The 21,290-nt window shown below is 45.1% G+C and overlaps 1 protein-coding gene across 1 annotated transcript in view; it reads right to left on the reverse strand.

Moving 5' to 3' along the window:
- The window catches only part of LOC139267082 (collagen alpha-1(XIX) chain-like), a 679,874-nt gene that overhangs the window by 134,778 nt on the left and 523,806 nt on the right, over positions 1 to 21,290 (reverse strand). Inside the window, exons 30-31 of the mRNA XM_070884859.1 lie at positions 377 to 421; positions 216 to 269 (exon numbers count right to left, since the gene is read on the reverse strand). Coding sequence (XP_070740960.1) covers positions 216 to 269; positions 377 to 421 — 99 coding nt within the window. The remainder of the gene's footprint in view (positions 1 to 215; positions 270 to 376; positions 422 to 21,290) is intronic.

Raw genomic sequence — 21,290 nt, forward strand, 5'->3', positions numbered from 1 at the left:
TTTCTATTGTGCAAGGCTGCTGGGCAGATCTGTGACCTTCCCTGCCAAGGACTGATAGTCAATTTGCAATATTAAGAACACAATGAAATTGTTGTTGGGCAAATATTGATACAGTACACATCAACTTGCTACATCCAATTACAGCGCAGCAAAGAATCAAATACACAGAAATTTCACGGTTAAACAGAACCAGAAAGAATTCTTGATATAAATACCTCCAAGCCTGGTTTTCCACTGAGTCCTGGTAGGCCCGGCTCGCCCATTTCACCCTTGAAAAGTGATTGGATTACAATAATCATTATTGAACAACGGTAAAACAGTGAGTTTAAAATAAACAATCCAACTGAAAATAGGGAGCTTCACACAATCATTCTACCTTTAAACCATGGTGTCCTTGTAGTCCTTTGTCTCCTTTCAGTCCCTGTAAGGAAGCAACCACAATTTGATGAGTATGAATTTTACCCCATTTAAATGGCCAGTACAAAGTCGTGGGCTCAGGGGCAGCACGGGCCAGCCCACACTGTGATATGTGCACGCACTAGGTCCGTGCAGCAGAGCTGGTCTCCAGTCAAAGCATGTCATCCTCGATACAAGGGACCGCCTATGACAAAGTCGGACTAGGCCTGAATTTGCTGAGTGTCTTTTCTCAGTCTTTGCTGAGTGTTTGCAGCATTTCCTGTTTTTATTTCAGATTTCCAGCATCCGGAGTACCTTGCTTTTGTGTTAGTGTTTAATTCACCGTTACTTCTCTCCCATGAACTCATTGAATGGTGGTACAGGCTCGAAGGGCCGAATGGCCTACTCCTGCACCTATTTTCTATGTTTCTATGAATGCCCACCTTGAAGAAATTCTGCTCCTCCCTGCGACAGGATTTACCTCGCTCACCTTAACTGCCGGCCTGACATTGGTGTCTCTATTTCTCTACTACTCTCACGCGCTCTATTCTATTTCCCTCTGACTTTGCAGCACTCCGTTCTCTCTGGTTCGACTTTGACATTCTGACGAAAGGTCATCGACCTGAAACGTTAACTCTGTTTCTCTCTCCACAGATGCTGCCTGACCTGTTGAGTGATTCTAGCATTTTCTGTTGTCATGTTGTAGTTTGGCCGTTGACTGATAATCAATGATTTGATGAATTCGTGTTGGTCTTGAACCTTCTGGTTGCACTTCAGTCCCATGCTCCTGATCTTTGGGCACCCTGTGCGGAGGGAAGCGGGCAGATCGGAAGGCCTCCTTGTGGGACTGCTCCTGGGCATGGCCACGGTGGTCATTAACCGATCCAGGCAGCGGGCGGTCGAGGGGGTCGTTCAGCCCGACTGCCTGCCTCTCTTCCGCGGTTACGTTCGAGCCAGGGTGTCCCTGGAGATGGAGCACGCGGTGTCCACCAGTACGCTCGCGGCCTTCCGCGAGAGGTGGGCACCGGAGGGACTGGAGTGCATCATCACCCCCCGGCAACCAAATTTTAATTTGATCCGTTTAATGTTAAAAGTTTAATTTGTTTATTTGTCGGTTTTAGTGCCCCTTTAATAAGGGGACACTTGATTATTATTTCAACTTAAAATAGTTGAACCTTCCTTTGTGACAAAGAAGATAGTTGTTGCAAGAATACATAATTTATTTATATAGTAAAACGTCCCAAGGTGCTTCACAGCAGTGTTACAAGACAAAAAAATAGATACTGAGCAGTGAGGGAAAGAGACAAAAAGCAGGAGAAGGAAGTGTAAAAAGAAGTCAATGGCTCGGGTCTGAAGTGGCATCGAAAATGCGCATGTAAATAGGCACAGGCGAAAAACTAAAAATAAATAGTACAGGAGGTTATTATGGTGAAAGGGTGAAAACAGGCGCTAAGTGGGTGCTGCACTAATTATAGAATTATGGTTATGGCATGGAAGGAGGCCATTTGGCCTGTCGAACCTGTGCTGACTCTTAGCTGGTCCTCTCCCCTGCCCTTTCCCCGTAGCCCTGCAAGTTTTTTTCCTTCGGACACTTATCCAACTCCCTTTTGAAAGATAAGATTGAGTCTGCCTGCAGCACCCTTTCAGGCAGTGTTTTCCAGATATTAATCACTCGCTGTGTAAAGCTTTTGGTTCTTTTGCCAATCACCTTAAATCTGTGTCCTTTGATTCTCGATCCCGCTGCCAATGGGAACAGTTTCTCTCTCTCTACTCTGTCCAGACCCCTCATGATTTTGAACACCTCTATCAAATCTCCTCTCAATCTTCTCTGCTCTAAGGGGAACAACCCCATCTACCCACGTAACTGAAGTCCCTCATTCCTGGAATCATTCTCGTAAATCTTTCCTGCATCTTCTCTAAGGCCTTCACATCCTTCCTAAAGTGCAGTGCCCAGAATTGGACACAGTACTCCAGTTAGGGCCGAACCAGTGTTTTATATAGGTTCATCAGAATTGCCACACTTTTGTACCCTATACCTGAAGCCCAGGATCCCGTAAGCCTTTTAAACTGCTTTCTCAATCTGTACTGCCACTGTCAACAATGTATGCACATATACCCGTCTCTCTGTTTGTGCACCCCCTTTAGGATTGCTAATAAGACACGTCTATTTGAAAGTTTGATTCTAGCCTGAAATGTTGAGGATGATTGATGATTACCATGATTTAAACGTGCCTGGAGGTGCTAAAAAGACACCAGCAGGTTCAGCACTCAAGCGGCGATTAGAAGCAATTTTCATGGAGCATAGAAACATAGAAAATAGGTGCAGGGGTAGGCCATTCGGCCCTTCAAGCTTGCATCACCATTCAATATGATCATGGCTGATCATGCAACTTCAGTACCCCATTCCTGCTTTCTCTCCATACCCCTTGATCCCTTTAGCCGTAAGGGCCACATCTAACTCCCTTTTGAATATATCTGACGAGTATGTTGCCTCCGCGCACCCACTTCCACTGATGGTGTGGAGTGCGCTACCTGACACACAATGGAACGTATCAGGATGAGACTGAGGGAGAGGGTGCACAGGTTCTCGGATGCGGCCCTGGAGGCCCTGATGGAGGAGGTCCAGAGGAGGAGGGATGTCCTGTACCTGCAGCAAGAGAAGGAGTCCACCTGCCCCTCCTGTCCCTCTCTCCTGTAGCAGCTGGTGCTGCTCCATTTGGCCTTGTATCCTCCTCCCATTCCTCCTGCAGACCAGGGGGGGCCTGAGCATGATCCCCTTGACCAAGCACTGCCTTTCTCCTGGTGACTCATAAGATGTCCAATAAGTAACAGCAGCACAGAGCTCACTCTCTGCAGGTGAATCCTCAGAGAATTTCTGGGAAAAATGTTGATAGTGTGCTGTCAAAGTCTCCCAGAAAGTCTCCCGCTGTGTCTCAAAAGCCCTCTTCAAACTCGGTGTAGTCAGTCCACCTCCAGCAACAAGTGAACAGAGAACACCGAGCATGGCTTTAAGGAGTGCCAGAAATCCTCAGCAACGACTTGTTTACTCCTGTTCGGCTGGTCACTGTTAGGAGAAGTCACTAATTGCAGCGCTAGCCATCAAAATGGTCTGCAGCCTCTTTAATCAGTGTTAGCAGCCAATTTAATTGGCAATCAGAGCCTTAACGATCCTTGGGGTGGCCGTTCCTCGCGATCGTTTTGACTGCTTTACCCAAGGTGGCGTCTTGGGCTAAAGGCAGGCTAAACCAGCATTGCAGATCAAGGCCCCATCTTGGCCACCTCGGAGGCTCTTTAGTGCTTACTGTATCCGGGAAAAATTGCCCCGACAAACTTTTGTAACGACTCAGTTTATTGATTCATTTTGAATCCTCGTTATATTCTCTCTGGTGCCCATACTCTCCCTGTGGCACAAATCCACAGAAGAGACGATGGACAGGTTGTCCCCAGGCCTCTACCAATGAAGTCCTGTTGACTACTTTCCCTCTGGTTTTCCTCCCCCAACGCACCCCACCCCCCCACCCAAGCCCAATGGGAAATGCTTGAACTCCACTGGCAACTTCCCACAGCAGCAGGGCTGGGATTGGGATGTTAATGCTCGGGGATATCGAACTAGTATCTGCTCACTGATGTGGGTGTATGCAATGGTGCTCTTGTACGATGCGTAGAACCCGCTACCTCAGGGTAGCCCTAATTACTTTGGTGTCTCCAACAGTTTATGCTAGACAATGCAGAAGGGTAATATTTCTTCCATTTGGGTTTAGAGATTAGGATTACACATCTCAGGATTCACTATCATCATCATCATAGGCAATCCCTCGAAATCGAGAAAGACTTGCTTCTACTCTAAAAATGAGTTCTTAGGTGACTGAACAGTCCAATACGGGAATTACAGTCTCTGTCACAGGTTGGGACAGACAGTGGTTGAAGGAAAGGGTGGGTGGGGAGTCTGGTTTGCCGCACGCTCCTTCCGCTGCCTGCGCTTGATTTCTGCATGCTCTCGACGATGAAACTCAAGGTGCTCAGCACCCTCCCGGATGCACTTCCTCCACTTAGGGCAGTCTTTGGCCAGGGACTCCCAGGTGTCGGTGGGGATGTTGCACTTTATCAGGGAGGCTTTGAGGGTGTCCTTGAAACGTTTCCTTTGCCCACCTTGGGCTCGTTTACCGTGTAGGAGTTCCGAATAGAGCGCTTGCTTTGGGAGTTCCGTGGGACAATGTGGCCCGTCCAGCAGAGCTGGTTGAGTGTGGTCAGTGCATCGATGCTGGGGATGTTGACCTGGTCGAGGACGCTGATGTTGGTGTGGCTGTCCTCCCAGGGGTGGTAGGGACCAGCAGCTTAGCTGGTAATCTTTGCATTCCTTCGACACTCAGTAACATAAAGCCGTGTTCAACAAAAACAGTTCAATATCGTTGTTCTGACTTTTTTGGGGAGGGGAAAGAGCTGACTCAGGTTGTCTTGAAGTCATTTCACTGTGCTACAAAGGCGAGCAGAAATACAGATCTATACTCGCAGTACTTGCTGTTAATTGTACTTTTCCTACAACTCTGCAAAAATGCTTTACATGTCCAGTTACATAATTAAACCAATCACATCAAAGTGCGACGGCGAAGAAATTCCTGCACGCAGCAGAGGATCTGAAACTGCAGCTTGTGTTTGGGCGTCAGAGGCCGGCTGATGCAGTGGGGCAGGGTTTGCCGCAGAAGGTATAAATATATTCTGGGTATTTAGAGCACAGGCGCGGAGGGCGATGAGTTGGCCAGTTCCAAGCAATGCATGGTATCAATTCTAAGGCTGTCTTCAATCAGAGCACGTATGAGCGCAGATAGATAATTCCATAAAAAAGCCCAAAGACATTTTGGGTTTTATAAAGATAGAATACAAAGTGTAAATAGTTTATGATAAGTTTTTACAAAACTTTAGTTAGGCGACAGAGCGCTGTCTGCAATTTGGGCAGCCCCATTATAGAAAGGGCATTAGAGCCATAGCTTCCCATTGTAAATTCACCATGATGATGCCAGGAACGAAAACAATAGATATGAGGAGAAACATAGAAACATAGAAAATAGGTGCAGGAGTAGGCCATCCGGCCCTTCGAGCCTGCACCACTATTCAATAAGGTCATGGCTGATCATTCCCTCAGTACCCCTTTCCTGCTTTCTCTCCATACCCCTTGATCCCTTTAGCCGCAAGGGCCATATCTAACTCCCTCTTGAATATATCCAATGAACTGGCATCAACAACTCTCTGCGGCAGGGAATTCCACAGGTTAACAACACTCTGAGTGAAGAAGTTTCTCCTCATCTCAGTCCTAAATAGCCTGCCCCTTATCCTAAGACTGTGGCCCCTGGTTCTGGACTTCCCCAACATCGGAAACATTCTTCCCGCATCTAACCTGTCCAGTCCAGTCAGAATCTTATATGTTTCTATGAGATCCCCTCTCATCCTTCTAAACTCCAATGTATAAAGGCCCAGTTGATCCAGTCTCTCCTCATATGTCAGTCCAGCCATCCCTGGAATTAGTCTGGTGAACCTTTGCTGCACTCCCTCAATAGCAAGAATGTCCTTCCTCAGATTAGGAGACCAAAACTGAACACAATATTCCAAGAGAAACTCGAAGTACTGAGACATTTAATTTTATTCGTTCATGGGATGTGGACATCGCTGGTAAGGCCAGCATTGATTGCCCATCCCTAATTGTCCTTGAGAAGGTGGTGGTGAACCGCCTTTTTGAACCGCTGCAGTCCATGTGGTGAAGGAACTCCCACAGTGTTGTTGGGGAGGGAGTTCCAGGATTTTGACCCAGCGACAATGAAGGAACGGTGATATATTTCCAAGTCAGGATGGTGTGTGTTTTGGAACGTGGAGGTGGTGGTGTTCCCATGCGCCTGCTGCCCTTGTCCTTATAGGTGGTAGGGGTCGCAGATTTGGGAGGTGCTGCTGAAGAAGTCTTGGCGAGTTGCTGCAGTGCATCTTGCAGATGGTACACACTGCAGCCCTGTACGTCAGTGATGGAGGGACGGAATGTTTAAGGACTATTGTCTATTGGAGTAGACAAGGCTGAGAGGAGATTTATAGAGGTTTCTAAAATTGTGAGGCGTTTTGATAGAGCGAATAGGGAAATATTATTTCTTCTGGTTGGCTATTCCATGATCATCAATTTAAAATTGTCACAAAGAGAGTGAGAAGAGAGGTTAGGAGACATTTCTTTATACAGGGGGGCTGCTAAAACATGGAATGCTGTGCCACATGGTTGAGATAGAGACCACTGCGTATTTAAAGGGAGAACTGGACAAATATTTGAGGCAGAGGAAAACGCAGGAGCAATGGGGAGAGATTGGAGCAATAGAATAAGTTTTGGATTGCTCCTGTAGACACTGTAGGCTGAAAGAGCTTCTCTGTGCTATAAACCTCCATGATTCTATAGGAATGAGTCAGTGTCATAGATTTATTTAGATCATAGCCTCGATTTTCTATTAAATTCATACAGGGATTTGGCATAACTCCCAACTGAATGCAATGGAAAATTCCTTGTGGGCGGCTCCACCAGCTTTCTGCCTGTCCCTATTTCCAGGGTTTCCTGTCGGAAGCGACAGGGGCCATAGAATGTGTCCATCCAAATATGGGTGGGCATATTCGACGACTGAAAATTTCCAGAAATAGAACGATAGAATGATGCACCACGGAAGGAGGCTCATTGAGCCAGTGCCGACTCTTTGACAGAGCTGTCCAATTAGTCCCACTCCCCTGATCGTTCCCCATAGCCCTGCAAATTTTTCCCCTTCAATTATTCATCCAATTTCCTTTTGAAAGTTATTACTGAATCTGCTACCAGCACCCTTTCAGGCAGTGCATTCCAGATCACAACAACTCGATGCATGAACATTTTTTTCCCCTCATGTCGCCTCTGCTTCTTTTGCCAATTACCCTAAATCTGTGTCCTAGAAACATAGAAACAGGAGTCGGCCATTCGGCCCTTCGAGCCTGCATCACCATTCAAAAAGATCATGATTGATCATTTACCTCATTGCCCCTTTCCTACTTTCTCTCCATACCCCTTGATCCCTTTAGCCGTAAGGGCCATATCTAACTCCCTCTTGAATATATCCATTGAACTGGCATCAGCAACTCTCTGTGGTAGGGAATTCCACAGGTTAACAACTCTCTGAGTGAAGAAGTTTCTCCTCATCTCAATCCTAAATGGCTTACCCCTTATCCTTAGACTATGTCCCCTGGTTCTGGACTTCCCCAACATCGGGAACATTCTTCCTGCATCTAACCTGTCCAGTCCCGTCAGAATTTTGCATGTTTCTATGAGATCACCTCTCATCCTTCTAAACTTCAGTGAATACAGGTCCAGTCGATCCAGTCTCTCCTCATATGACAGTCCTGCCATTCCGGGAATCAGTCTGGTGAACCTTCGCTGCACTCCCTCAATAGCAAGAACGTCCTTCCTCAGATTAGGAAACCAAAACTGAACACAATATTCCAGGTGAGGCATCACCAAGACACTGTACAACTTCAGTAAGACCTCCCTGCTCCTATACTCAAATCCTCTAGTATGAAGGCCAACATACCATTTGCCTTCTTCACCGCCTGCTGTACCTGCATGCCAACTTTCAATGACTGGTGTACCATGACACCCAGGTCTCGTTGCACCTCCCCTTTTCCTAATTGGCCACCATTCAGATAATATTCTGTCTTTGTGTTTTTGCCACCAAAGTGGATAACCTCACATTTATCCACATTATACTGCATCTGCCATGCATTTGCACCTAACCTATCCAAATCACCCTGCAGCCTCTCTGCATCCTCCTCACAGCTCACACCGCCACCCAGCTTAGTGTCATCTGCAAACTTGGAGATATTACACTCAATTCCTTCATCTAAATCATTAATGTATATTGTAAAGAGCTGGGGTCCCAGCACTGAGCCCTGCGGCACTCCACTAGTCACTGCCTGCCATTCTGAAAAGGACCCGTCTGCTTCCTGTCTGCCAACCAGTTCTCTATCCACGTCAGTACAGTACATTACCCCCAATATTTTGCACACCAATCTCTTGTGTGGGACCTTATCAAAAGCCTTTTGAAAGTCCAAATACACCACATCCACTGGTTCTCCTTTGTCCACTCTACATCCTCAAAAAAATTCTAGATTTGTCAAGCATGATTTCTCTTTCATAAATCCATGCTGACTTGGACCGATCCTATCACTGCTTTCCAAATGCACTACTATTTCATCTTTAATAATTGATTCCAACATTTTCCCCACTACTGATGTCAGGCTAACCGGTCTATAATTCCCCGTTTTCTCTCTCCCTCCTTTTTAAAAAAGTGGTGTTACATTAGCTACCCTCCAGTCCATAGGAAGCGATCCAGAGTCGATAGACTGTTGGAAAATTATCACCTCTGGTTATCGAACCTTCTGCCGCTGGAAACAGTTTCTCCTTACTCTATCAAAACCTTTCATGATTTTGAACACCTCGATTAAATCTCCACTTAACCTTCTCTGCTCTAAGAAGAATACATCATATGACCTAATTTTCATCATTTGCACCCTACAAATGCTAGAGACAAGGGTCGCTTGATCATTCCTGTCATCCAACATTGTTATGGCTATCAGAGGGTTCATGATAAATCTAAATGGCCTGAAAGCCCATGCAATTGATTGCAGAGTGCCACAGAGACCGGTGACCACACTGCACCATGGGACCTGCCACACCCTCTCTCCAACAAAATGACATTGATGCTGAGAAATCGGCCTGAGTCGGGATTATATCCTTGTGTGGGCTGCAGGTCCATCTGCCTGCACCTCTGCTGGAGGAACAGCCGAACTGATGATCTAGGCCCATTTCCCTAGGTGCAAGGACACTGAGTAGGAAACTGCATATGGATAGGTCAACTCTTTTATAATGAGCACTTTGGGGGATTGGTGATGAAAATTGTAATGTCTGTAAGCTTGTAATGTTTGTAGCTCCACACTGTGGATGTGGAAGTATTGTGCACTGCAACTGCATAGTTAATAATAAACAGAACCAGGTAGATTTCTGGAGGCTTCCGAGAGAGCAGCCTGCCATGTTTAAAGCTGTGTGTGCTTGTGCTCTATGAATATATCACATTTGGCGATTGAGATGGGATTTTTAGGATGATTTAAAGTTTAAATTTTGTTGGTGAAGGATTCAGCCAGTCGACAGGGAGACTTTGGAAGTTTCTGTCTTTGAAAAAAGCTACAAAATCCAAGGTAAAATACAGCACATGGTGTGAACAGCTAGGGATTAAAATGGCAGGTGTAATCGGACATTTGAGGGAAAATAGACACGACCGGGAACGTTTTAAAGCGTATATGGATCGGCTAGAAATGTATTTCACTGCAATTAACATAACCAAAGTTCCAGACAATGCAGTCCAGAACCGCGCTATGTTTGAACGTAAGAAAGCGATCTTCTTTTCGGAGGCGGGTCCGGCATTATATGAAATCCTTGTAAATCTGCTTGTGTCTGACGAGCCAAAGGACACAACACTTAAAGAGATTTTAACGAAGCTGGAGCAGCACTATAACCCCAAACCATTAGAAATTGCTGAAAGCTATCATTTCGGGATTCAGAATCAAAAGGCTGATGAATGTATCAATGATTACATCGTAGCATAAAAAAAGCTATCGATGCACTGTAATTTTGGAAACTTTCAAAACCGAGCATTACGGGATCATTTTGTTCATGGGGTGAAAAATGATGCGATCAGAAGGAAGTTATTGACGACGGATGACTTGACTTTTGAGGTTGCTTGTCAGACAGCGAGGTCTATGGGCATGGCCGAACAATATTCCCGAGAATTAAATAATGATTACGGTCGTCAATCAACCGAGGTAAACCATCTGCAGGTTCAAAGTAAAAGACGGTGGGGCCCAAAGTTTCAGAAACTGGAAATTCTAACAGAGAGTCGAAGTGGTGCTATAGGTGACTGGGACAACACATTGCTCAAAGTTGTCCATACGTGAAGGCAGATTGTTTCTTCTGCAGAAATACTGGGCATCTTGCGAAGGCATGCCGACTGAAGGGTAAACCAGCTTTTAAAGCTATGAGTCCAAGTGTTCAAAGCTATGAGTAGAAATCCCAAGAGACTACATAGCATGGAAGAACAACAACAGGACGAGGAGATGTTAGAGTTACACGTCATCAGGAGCACGAGGTTAACGGACAGCTATTCGGAAAGCATCAAAATCCACATCGATCTTGCGGGATTCAAGATACCAATGGAAATTGACACGGGTGCATCCGTGAGTGTAGTACCGGAGTCACTATACCGCGACAAATTACGTGATTTTCAACTGGAGAAATCCAAGATAGAGCTGCGAGGCTACTCGGGAGAGAAAATTCCTGTGGTAGGTCCTATCACCGTACCGGTGAAGTATAAAGATCAATTTCAGAACTTGCCTCTAATAGTAGTGAAAGGAGACAAGTCTGCCTTACTAGGAAGAAATTGGTTGAGCTCACTGAAGCTGGATTGGAGTAAGATTTTCTGTGTGGAAGCGAGATTTTCATCAACGGATGAGGTCATCAAGAAGTATCCGAAGGTGTTCTGTGAAACGGGCAGTCCGATCCAAGGCTTCAAGGCGAGTGTCAGGGTACAGAAGGGCGCTAGATCGGTTTACTACAAGCCAAGTTCCGTACCATATGCACTCAAGGAGAAAGTTGAGCAAGAACTCAAAAGACTAGAGACTAAGAACATTATGTGTAAGATAAATCGATGTAATTGGGCTACACCCATTGTTGTTTTACCTACGTCGGATGGTAAGGTAAGATTGTGTGGTGATTATAAAGTAACCGTAAACCAGGTTCTAGAGGGTAATGTCCCCAATATATTGCCGAATATAGAAGATTTGTTCACAACACTGACAGGTGGTCAGATCTTCTCAAAACTGGATCTTACGAATGCCTACTTACAGCTTGAACTAGACGAGGAGTCCAAGCATGTTTGACTATAAATACTCATCTAGGCCTATATCAATTTAATAGGCTACCGTTTGGAGTGTCTTCTGCCCCTGCCATATTTCAAGGGGTGATGAACCATATTTTGCAAGGTATTGAAAGGATAGTATGTTATTTGGATGACATACTAATTTCAGCACCAAATAGGCAAATTCATAATAACATATTGAATGAAGTCCTCAAACGGCTAGAGAAGCACAGAGTACGAGTGTCTGCTCATAAGTGTGAGTTATTTAAAAACTCAGTGGAGTACTTAGGGTACAGAGCAGACAAAGATGGTTTACATCCAACCATGGAAAAATTGGATGCAATTAGAAATGCACCCACTCCCTGGGTGTGGCAAAGGCTACATATTGATTTTGCTGAGTTAGAAGGACAACAATTGTTCATTGTGATTGATAGCCATTCAAAGTGGGTTGAGGTGTTTCCAATGTGGAAAATAACAAGTAAAACATTGGACATTTTACGAAGATTATTTTCTTCATTTGGCCTCCCTGAAGAAATTGTTTCGGATAATGGACCACAATTTCGTTCAGAAGAATTTGCACAATTCACAAGCAAAAATGGTGTGAAACATACCAAGGTTCCACCATACCATCCTGCTTCGAATGGTGCAGCAGAGCGCAGTGTACAAATTGTAAAACGTGCCCTCATTCAAAAAAATGTTAGATCCAAATCCAAGGAAACGACTGTTGTCATTGGATCACAAATTGGCTAATTTTTTGATTACATATCGAAATACTCCTCATACAACTACTGGTAGAACACCAGTAGAGTTGTTTCTCAAACGACAGCCTCGAACCAGATTCTCGTTGTTAAAGCCAAATTTGGCACAGTACGTACAAGGGACACAATTAAGACAGAAAGAGAATCATGATAGGGGTAGAGTGAAAGAGAGAAGTGTGAAATTAAACCAGTAGGTGAGAGTGAATAACCATCATCATATATGATTAAAGTGGTTACTAGGAAGAGTGGTGAAGATATGTGGTCCTCACACATATTTGGTAAAGATATTTGATAATGGACAGGTTAGGTTTGTTCATATTGATCATATTTTACCTACAGACATGGAAGGAGTTGAAGGTGGGAATGATTCAATTATTTCTGACTCATCAGATAGTTTTGATACACCAGTAGCAAATCCTAAATCCAATGTACTGGAAACAAATCCAGGAGAGAATCAGAATGAAAGTCTGAGTCCGAGTCAGGAAAACAAAGAGCCTGAAGTTAGAGTGAGTTCAAATGAAAATCAAGGAAATTCCGTGGAGGAAAACGCTCCTCAGGATGAGCTCAAATTAGTTTAGATTCGACACCATGTTTGGAAGGTTCTGTTCGAGAGCGAAGGTATCCTTTTCGAAACAGAAAACAAGTGGTGAAGTTAAATTTGTAAATATGGAAAAAAAAAGTTTATATCCTGTGTTATGTATAAACATGAAAGTTATGTATGATGTTTGTTATGATGGCTTCTTCATTAAGGAGGGAGAAGTGTAATGTCTGTAAGCTTGTAATGTTTGTTACTCCACACTGTGAATGTGGACGTATTGTGTACTGCAACTGCATAGTTAATAATATAAACAAAACCAGGCAGATTTCCGGAGGCTTCCAAGAGAGCTGCCTGCCATGTTGGAAGCTGTGTGTGCTTGTGCTCTGTGAATATATCACAAAAATCAATGAAATTACTGAACATCCATCGCAGGGAGCTAAAAAGGGAGTCTCATAAGAACATAAGAATTAGGAGCAGGAGTAGGCCATTTGGCCCCTCAAGCCTGCACTGCAATTCAATAAGATCATGGGTGATCTTCTACCTCAACTCCCCTTTCCTGCACTATCCCCATATCCCTTGATTCCCTTAATATTCAAAAATCTATTGATCTCTGTCTTGAATAAGACTGAGCCTCCACAGCCCTCTGAGGTAGAGAATTCCAAAGATTCACCACCCTCTGAGTGAAGAAGTGTCTCCTCATCTCAGTCCTAAATGGCTGACCCCTTATTCTGAGACTGTGACCCCTGGTTCTAGACTCCCCATCCAGAAGAAACATCCTCCCTGCATCTACCCTGTCAAGCCCTGTAAGAATTTTGTATGTATCAATGAGAACATCCCTTATTCTTCTAAACTCTAGAGAATATAGGTCTAGTCTACTCAATCTCTCCTCATAGGACAATCCCCCCCCCCCCCATCCCAGGAATCAGTTTGGTGAGCCTGTGTTGCATTCCCTCTATGGCAAGTATATCTTTCCAGGCTTTAATGACCAGAATTTTTATTCATTAACCATGAGTGGATTCAAGAGGCAATCCGATGTATTTCTGGAAATAGAAGAATTTGAGAGTTATGATCAGAAGTTGTGTACATGGGGCTCATTTATCAAAAAGGGAGAAGCTTATTGGGCTCTACAGCCTCTTCCTGTTTCTAAAAGTTTTCGAAAAAGAACTTGCATTTATATAGCAACTTTCATGCCCTCAGATCATCTCAAAGTGCTTTACAGCCAATAAGATGCTTTTGAAGTGATGTCACTGCTGTAATGTAGGAAACACGGCAGCTAATTTGCGCTAAGCAAGCTCCCACAAACAGCAGTGCTTTATAACCAGATCATCTGTTTTTAGTGATGCTGTTTTGAGGGATGAATATTGGCCAGGGCACTGGGGAGAACTCCCCCTGCTGTTCTACAAAATAGTGCTACGGTTTAATGTCTCATCCGAAAGACAGCACCTCCAACAGTGCAGTGCTCCCTCAGTACTGGCACTGGAGCTTCAGCCTACAATACATGTTTAAGTCTCTCGAGTGGGGCTGACAAATTCCCCTGACTTCAATCTCCCTTTTACTGTCTGTCCAGGGCAGCTCGAATCCAGCACAGGAAAAGTTCCACAGGAAGGTAGTTTGGGCAAAGTGAAAGTGTCACTGGCAAAGAAATTGCTGAAGTGTTGGTTTCAGGTCACTGAACTGTTTGTGACAGAGCTAATGACTGACGCTGTTGAGGATGCTATGTTGCTAGGGTTTCAATTGCTAGGAGCTGGCAGTCTGACAACAGCCAGTAACATGAGCTCTGGCTGGATTCCAGGCTGAGGGACTTGCTGGTTAGGATCAGTGAATAAATATCCTTTCAAATAGTTGCTGTTGATTTATTTCAAAACAGCAAAGTAATGCTGCTTTCTTTAAAGTCAAATCTCAAGGCAGCATTGGCGAAAAATAAAAAGCTGACAAAAAGAATATTTGTAAAAATGCTTTTCTTTGAATTGCTTGCAAATAAATTCAGGGATCAGAAATAAAATAAACATTTGAACATTCTGAACCATCTACTGCAGCTCAAATCAATCAAACGGATTTCATTCCAGTTCACTCTATTACTTGGGGCTGGATTTTCGGGCTTCTGCCGCATCTATTAGCGCCCCGGAGGGGCGGCGGTAAGCACTTCCGGGCTGGCGGTCAGCTCCCAGCGCTCCGCCAGGACTTACGGTGCCAATTTCGAGGGGGCGCGGAGCGTTATCGCCCGGAAGAGGTGAGCCAGTGTGCAACGCCCCTGGTTGCAATACCAGCTCGATTTTTGGCCGCCGCCCAACCCTTAACGTTCCGTAGCGCGCCCTGCTGGGAACGCCTGTGGAAGCTGGCGGTCCGAGCTGTAGCGGCCGCGGTGAGGTAGGTAATTGTCCACCTCAGGTAAGTATGATTGGTTTTTTTGCGATTTATGTTGTGGTGGCATGAGATATTTATTGGGAATATTTTTGGTGGTGTTTTTTTCAGGTTTCCCCCCCCACCAGACCTCTCTTGGAGCACTCAGTGGCCGGCTGTTTAGCTCGGGATTTTCGGTTGCTCAGCCGGCCTAGCGCCCTAAGAAAGGTGTGTAACGCCTTCCTTAGCGCTCTGCTCCACACTCAGGGCCCGGCCGATGAATTTTGCTGACTGAGGTGCAAACTGTTCCCGGGCGCAAACTTTACCGCCCAGCCGCCATTACCGCCCGGAAATGAGCAGAGCCAAAATCCATCCCATGGTTCCTACAATGAAGATCTTGCTATTCCCCTTCTAAAAATCAAAGAATTATGTTAACATTAACTTCACAGAATCATAGAGGTTTACAGCACAGAAAGAGGCTATTTGCCCCATTCTGTCTGTGACAGCACTTCGCTACAGCAATTCAAAAATCTGAACAGTGTTCCATATGCTTCTCTAGTACATCGGCATTCTCAGTTCCAATTAGTTGTAAAAACTGACGCAAAATATTTATTACATATATAGGCCATACTTTCCTACTCTGCTCCTTTACCCCGAAGCAATCCTTCCCTCCCTTTTAAATGCTCTTACTATTTTCTCATATATTATTTGGTAACCTCTTTCTAATATTCTCTTTTAGCCCTTCCGATCTTCCTTTTCAATTCCACTACATCTGTATTTCTCAGGATTACCTTCATACTGTTAGCCCTAATTTTAATCATATGTCTTCCTTTCAAGTTTCCCTTTAGTTTTAGTTTCTCTATTTATCCACCAGTCTATTCATTGATGCACCAGTCCCTTGCAGGTATTTTGCACCCTATCCATCTCATATTTGAATATTTCCCATTGTTTGCTAACTTTTCTTGGGCCAGATGCCCTTTTATCTCACTGAACTTTGCCGTTCTCCAGTGCAGCACCGTTATCTTTGACTCTTCATTATCCTTTTCAATTCCTACATTGGAACTTACTATGCTCAAACTTCTATTCCACAATTCTCACATTTGTTTTTTGCTCCACTTCATTGTCTAGAATTAAATTAAGCAATGGTTCTTTTCTCGTTGGTCAAGAAACACACAAATCGAGGAGGCGGTCCTGGATTCATTGTAAAGCCATTCCCCACTTTGACCACACACAGTACCTTCATTCCAGGCTTTCTTGGGACAGTTAAAATCACCCAATATAATTATCTCACATCTCTCTGCAGTGTCTACACATCTCCCCTTCTATCTCATCCCCACTGGCTGGTGGCTTATAATGCACGCTGAGAATTGTACAAGTTCCCTTCCTTTCCTTCCCAGATTCAATGAAAAGTTAAATTGTGCAACATGCAAAACATGCAGCCGATCTGGTTTGTCTCCTTCCCACTGGGTGGCTAGGCTAAAATCATCATCATAGGCAGTCCCTCGAATCGAGGATGACTTGCTTCCACGTCAAAAAGTTCACAGATGTTTCAATGAAAGACCTAAGATTCCAGATCCGAGCTAAATCTTGAAGGTTGGAACATACCTGTGCGTGGATTTTTTTTTAACTTGTGGTGACCGTTGCACACCAGCCACCACACGGGCTTGACAGAGCTAAGTCTTGGCCCAGTAGCAAGGGTTAACCAAGACGACTGGAGACCAGCTCTGCTGCACGGACCTAGTGCGCACACATATCGCAGTGTGGGCTGGCCCGTGCTGCCCCTGGGCCCTCGCCTCTTCTGGGCCCCGAACTCACGCCTCTCCCGGGTCCCGATCACGTCCCTCTACAATCTCTTGCCGCTCCTTCGCCCAGACCTCGCCGCTCCTTTGCCCAGACCTCGCCGCTCAGTACCTGCCCACGCTCCAATCACCGACCTGGACCTTGATGACGTCCCTCTTCGCTGCCGTTGCTCCCTGGAGTAGTGAGCCTCCACGCTGCTCCTTCCGCTCCCCGGCCTGCTCCGATGGGGCTCGCAGGCCGGGAGCCGCGCAGCCTGCTGGGCTAGGCCGCCACACTGCTCCTTCAGCTCCCCGGCCTGATAAAATGCTAAAGGCTAAAATGAACCCTTGGTCTTAACATCCTTGTGTTCCAGCACTGTGATAGAATCTTTTATTAACACTGCCATCCCACCACCCGTTTCCCGCTTTATTTCTCCTGAAGGTGTTGTAACCAAGAATATAAAGTCCCTAGCCTTGACCAAACATAAGCCACATTTCTGCTATAGCTATGGCATCATATCGCTCCAATATTACAAATGCTTCTAACACTCCAAATTGTTTAGAATGTTTGTTCATTCACATACATACCACTCAATCCACACTCCAATTTCTTTGGAACACTGACCTTTAGTTTTTCTCATTTAATTTTTTGAGATCCCCTGCCCATGCTACAACAGCATTCTTATTTAATTACCCGATAGCTTCTTCCTATCCCTTTCTTCTCTGATAATATTTCCTCACTATTAACCAGCCAAGCCTTCTGCTTCTTTTCCAATAGAGTTATCAATCCTGCTCTCTCTAGTCTCAAACTTACATTCCCATCCCATGTCATATTAGTTTAAACCCTCTCCGCAATCACATTGTTGCTGTATCAGTAAAAGGCCATTCATTCAGTGCAGCCTTCCCTTCCTTCAGTATTGCTTCAATGTCCCAAGAATGTGAACTCTTACCTCCAGCACCAGCCTTGCAGCAACCCATTGACCTTCCTAGCCTTCCACTCCTTCACCTGTCCAGCCAAGTGGCACGGAAAGCACCTGGAGAACTTAAGGTCTTGTTTTTCAGTCTCGTGCCTAACTCCCTGAACTCTCTTCGCAAGTCCTCAAATGTACTTCTATCTATATCATTGGTTACAATGCAAGATGCTGATTTTTAACTGCACTCCCTCCCTTTCCAACAATGGTTCCACTTGTTCTGTGACATCCTTCACCCTGGCACCAGGAAGGCGGCACGCTATATGGGGCTCTCAGTCATGGCAGCAAAATAAAAGTTATCTGCACCCCAATATAGCATCTGCCACTACTACCACTCTTCTGTGCTTGTCCTCGCTCTGTCGCTCATGCCCCTGGGCAGTCCTTTGCTCCACAGTTTTTTTCATTTTATTCTGCCCATTTGTATTACACAGTATTTATTCACATCACAGAAACTGGCCATTCAGCCCAACAGGCCTATGCTGGTATTTATGCTCAACCCGAGTCTCCTCCAGCCCTGCTTCGTCTCACCCTATCAGTATATCCTCCTCTTCCTTTCTCACTCATTTACTTATCTAGCTTTCTCTTAAATGCATCATGTACTGATTTTTTTTTGCGTAAAGAGCTTGATGAGCCAATTGTAATGTACGTGCTTCATGGGTTCTTTCCTTAAGAATTCGTAGCAACACATTGCTATTAAGAACTAGTTGGTTTATTAGCAAAGGGTTAACAATCACACGACACATTACCAGTTCATCCACCAGGCTCACAACCACCTGCCTCATTGTGGATCCCCTGAACCCAACTGACTGGGGTTTTATTGAGTCTTGTGAACATCATGTGGCTAAGCCACTCCCAACTCAACAGCTCTACAAACCATGAGCATACTCACAGGTGCATACATTACACCAATGTTTAAAGCAACCACTTGGTGCTGAACCATACAAGCCAGCTGGTCCCAAGTATGAACCCTGGTCTATGTTTGATTAGCTGACTCCAGTGGATGAGGCTAGTCCTTCGGGGGAAATATCTGTCCGACTTCTCAGTTCTGACTGAAATCCAGTGGATGCCGAGTGATGATAGGTTCAGAGTCAGCTCTCCATTGTCAAGTAGCCCTGGAACTCCCGGTGTAGGCTCCTACTTAACAATGACCACTTGGGTAAGAAATGAGGAATTGCCAACAACAGTGAAAGCGTACCCAGCAAGAGTCAATATGTTCAGGACAGGAGGGGAGAAAATGGGAGGGGGGGGGGACAATTAGTGAATGATGGTGGGGGAGATTGCCTTAATGGAGTCCCAGAGACTGATTGCGTGGGACTGAATGAACATCAGTCGGTTGAGAGTTGTAACTGAGGGACAATTTAGCAGCCGCTATCTGCGTACATGCTGCCACCTAGTAGTGTCAGCCTTAGTGACCTTTCCAAGGCTAGACCTCCAGTGAAGTCACCCCTGCTCCCTTTAAAAAAACATTGTAATAATCAGATGGAAAAGTGTAAAACAAAACTAAGATGATGTTACTGTTAGATATAATTCTTTATAACAGCCTCTTTTTATAAAAGGAACCCTGATGGTAAAACTCATTCTTAAAGGGAATATCGAAAACAGCCATGGGCCACAGGGACAAACATACACGGGGGCCATGTGATCAGCCATGACCTTATTGAATGGCGGAGCACGCTTGAGGGGGCAAAGGGCCTACTCCTGCTCCTATTTCTTATGTTCTTATGTCCCAGGTTGACTGGAGTAGTCAATGTGCTTGCTGGTTTTTTGAAAGGTTATTTTCAAGGAGACTCTATCAATTCCCCTGTTTATTAACTTCAAGTTTGACAGTTTGAAATTGATAAAAAGGACACGCTAAAATTAAATTAATAAGGGACGCTGACGATCCGTGCACTGACTCACTGCAATAGATCACGAGAATAAATATGCAGCTCACTCACAGGGATGATCAGGTCCTCCTCGTTCACCCGCCTGACTTCACAGGCAGACCCTTAAGGCTTAGCGCTTTATAAACAGACAAAGAGGCAAGCACACTGCAAAGCTGTTGGGAGAATGCTGCCTGAACTGCAGAGCCCTCTCACATTAGTGATATACCTACTGATTCTGGCAGAAGTGAGTGCCACAAGCTCCCAAGGGTCTGCATGCCCATGTCCGTAGACAGTGAGGGTGCGGACTTCCTCGTTCTCAAGGCCACTCTCCTACACAATTCCTACTGCTATTTGTCGTGATTCTGGCCTCTGTGTATTGTAGGGTTGCCAACCGTCTAGGATTGTCCAGGGGTCTCCAGGAAATAAAGACCAATCTCCAAGACACTTCGACAAGCAACTCAGGAGAAAAGTCATCGGGATTGTCTTTTAAAATTGTGCGTGTTTTTTTCTTTCCATTTTTTTTGAATACTTTCATTTATTAGATATAAAAATATTGGAGATGGGACACAATGGCTGTTTGATTGACAGTCAAGCACCATCCAATCGGGTATTTAAAAACCTGTTTGCTTTCCAATTGGCGTGGGAGGGCGGGGCACTGTGAAGATAGACATGTTGGCCGACCAATGGCGGGAGTGTGGGGAGGCAGGGCTATTGGAGGCAGGAGGTCATGTGATGAAACCTCCAGGTATTCGCCTGACCAGAGTTGGCGACCCTACTATATTGTGGGCAGGAACTTCTGTGAGTAATTCACACCCACAGAATGCGGCGGTCTAAATCACTTCAAGCAGCAGCAGGCCCCGAGAGTTGGGTGGAGAGGAGATGGGCGGAGCGAGGGGAAATAAAGGGCGGAGTGAGGGAAGTGAGAAGAGAAGGGATAGAATCAAAGGAGAAAAGGAAGAGGTCGGGGAATAAGGAGCCCTGCTGGGCTCAGCAGTGTGTGAGGGAAGAGGGGGAAGAGGGAGATATTGGGACAGTTGCTTTGGAAGGTGGGAGGGAGGTCGGAAGAGAAAAGCCAGGAGTGGCACTTTGAGGTGGGGAAGGAAGGCATGTGGTGTCAGAAAGCAAATCGAAAGTACTGAAAAGCCCGGAATCCAGAATGGCCTCAGTCCTGAGGGTTCCGGATTTTAAGCGCTGCACCTGTAATCCAAATGTCGCTTTGTTTTTCCTTTTTTTTAATGAAAGATCTATCCAATGTGAAGCATAAAAGCGTTTAAAATTAACCAGAATGGACCATTTTCAAAGTAAGAATTCTCTGAGGGACACTATCACCAAATGTCTAGCAAAACACCACAATGCTGGCCTTTATTGCAAGGGGGATGGAGTATAAAAGTAGGGAAGTCCTGCTACAACTGTACAAGGTATTGGTGAGACCACACCTGGAGTACTGCGTACAGTTTTGGTCTCCTTATTTAAGGAGGGATATACTTGCATTGGAGGCGGTTCAGAGAAGGTTCACAAGGTTGATTCCTGAGATGAAGGGATTGTCTTATGAAGAAAAGTTGAGCAGGTTGGGCCTATACTCCTTGGAGTTTAGAAAACTGAGAGGTGATCTTATTGAAGTGTATAAGATTCTGAGGGGGCTTGACAGGGTAGATGCAGAGAGAATGCTTCCACTTGTGGGAGAATCTAGAA

This window comes from Pristiophorus japonicus, chromosome 7 (assembly GCF_044704955.1).
Source record: "Pristiophorus japonicus isolate sPriJap1 chromosome 7, sPriJap1.hap1, whole genome shotgun sequence".
NCBI classification, from domain to species: domain Eukaryota; kingdom Metazoa; phylum Chordata; class Chondrichthyes; family Pristiophoridae; genus Pristiophorus; species Pristiophorus japonicus.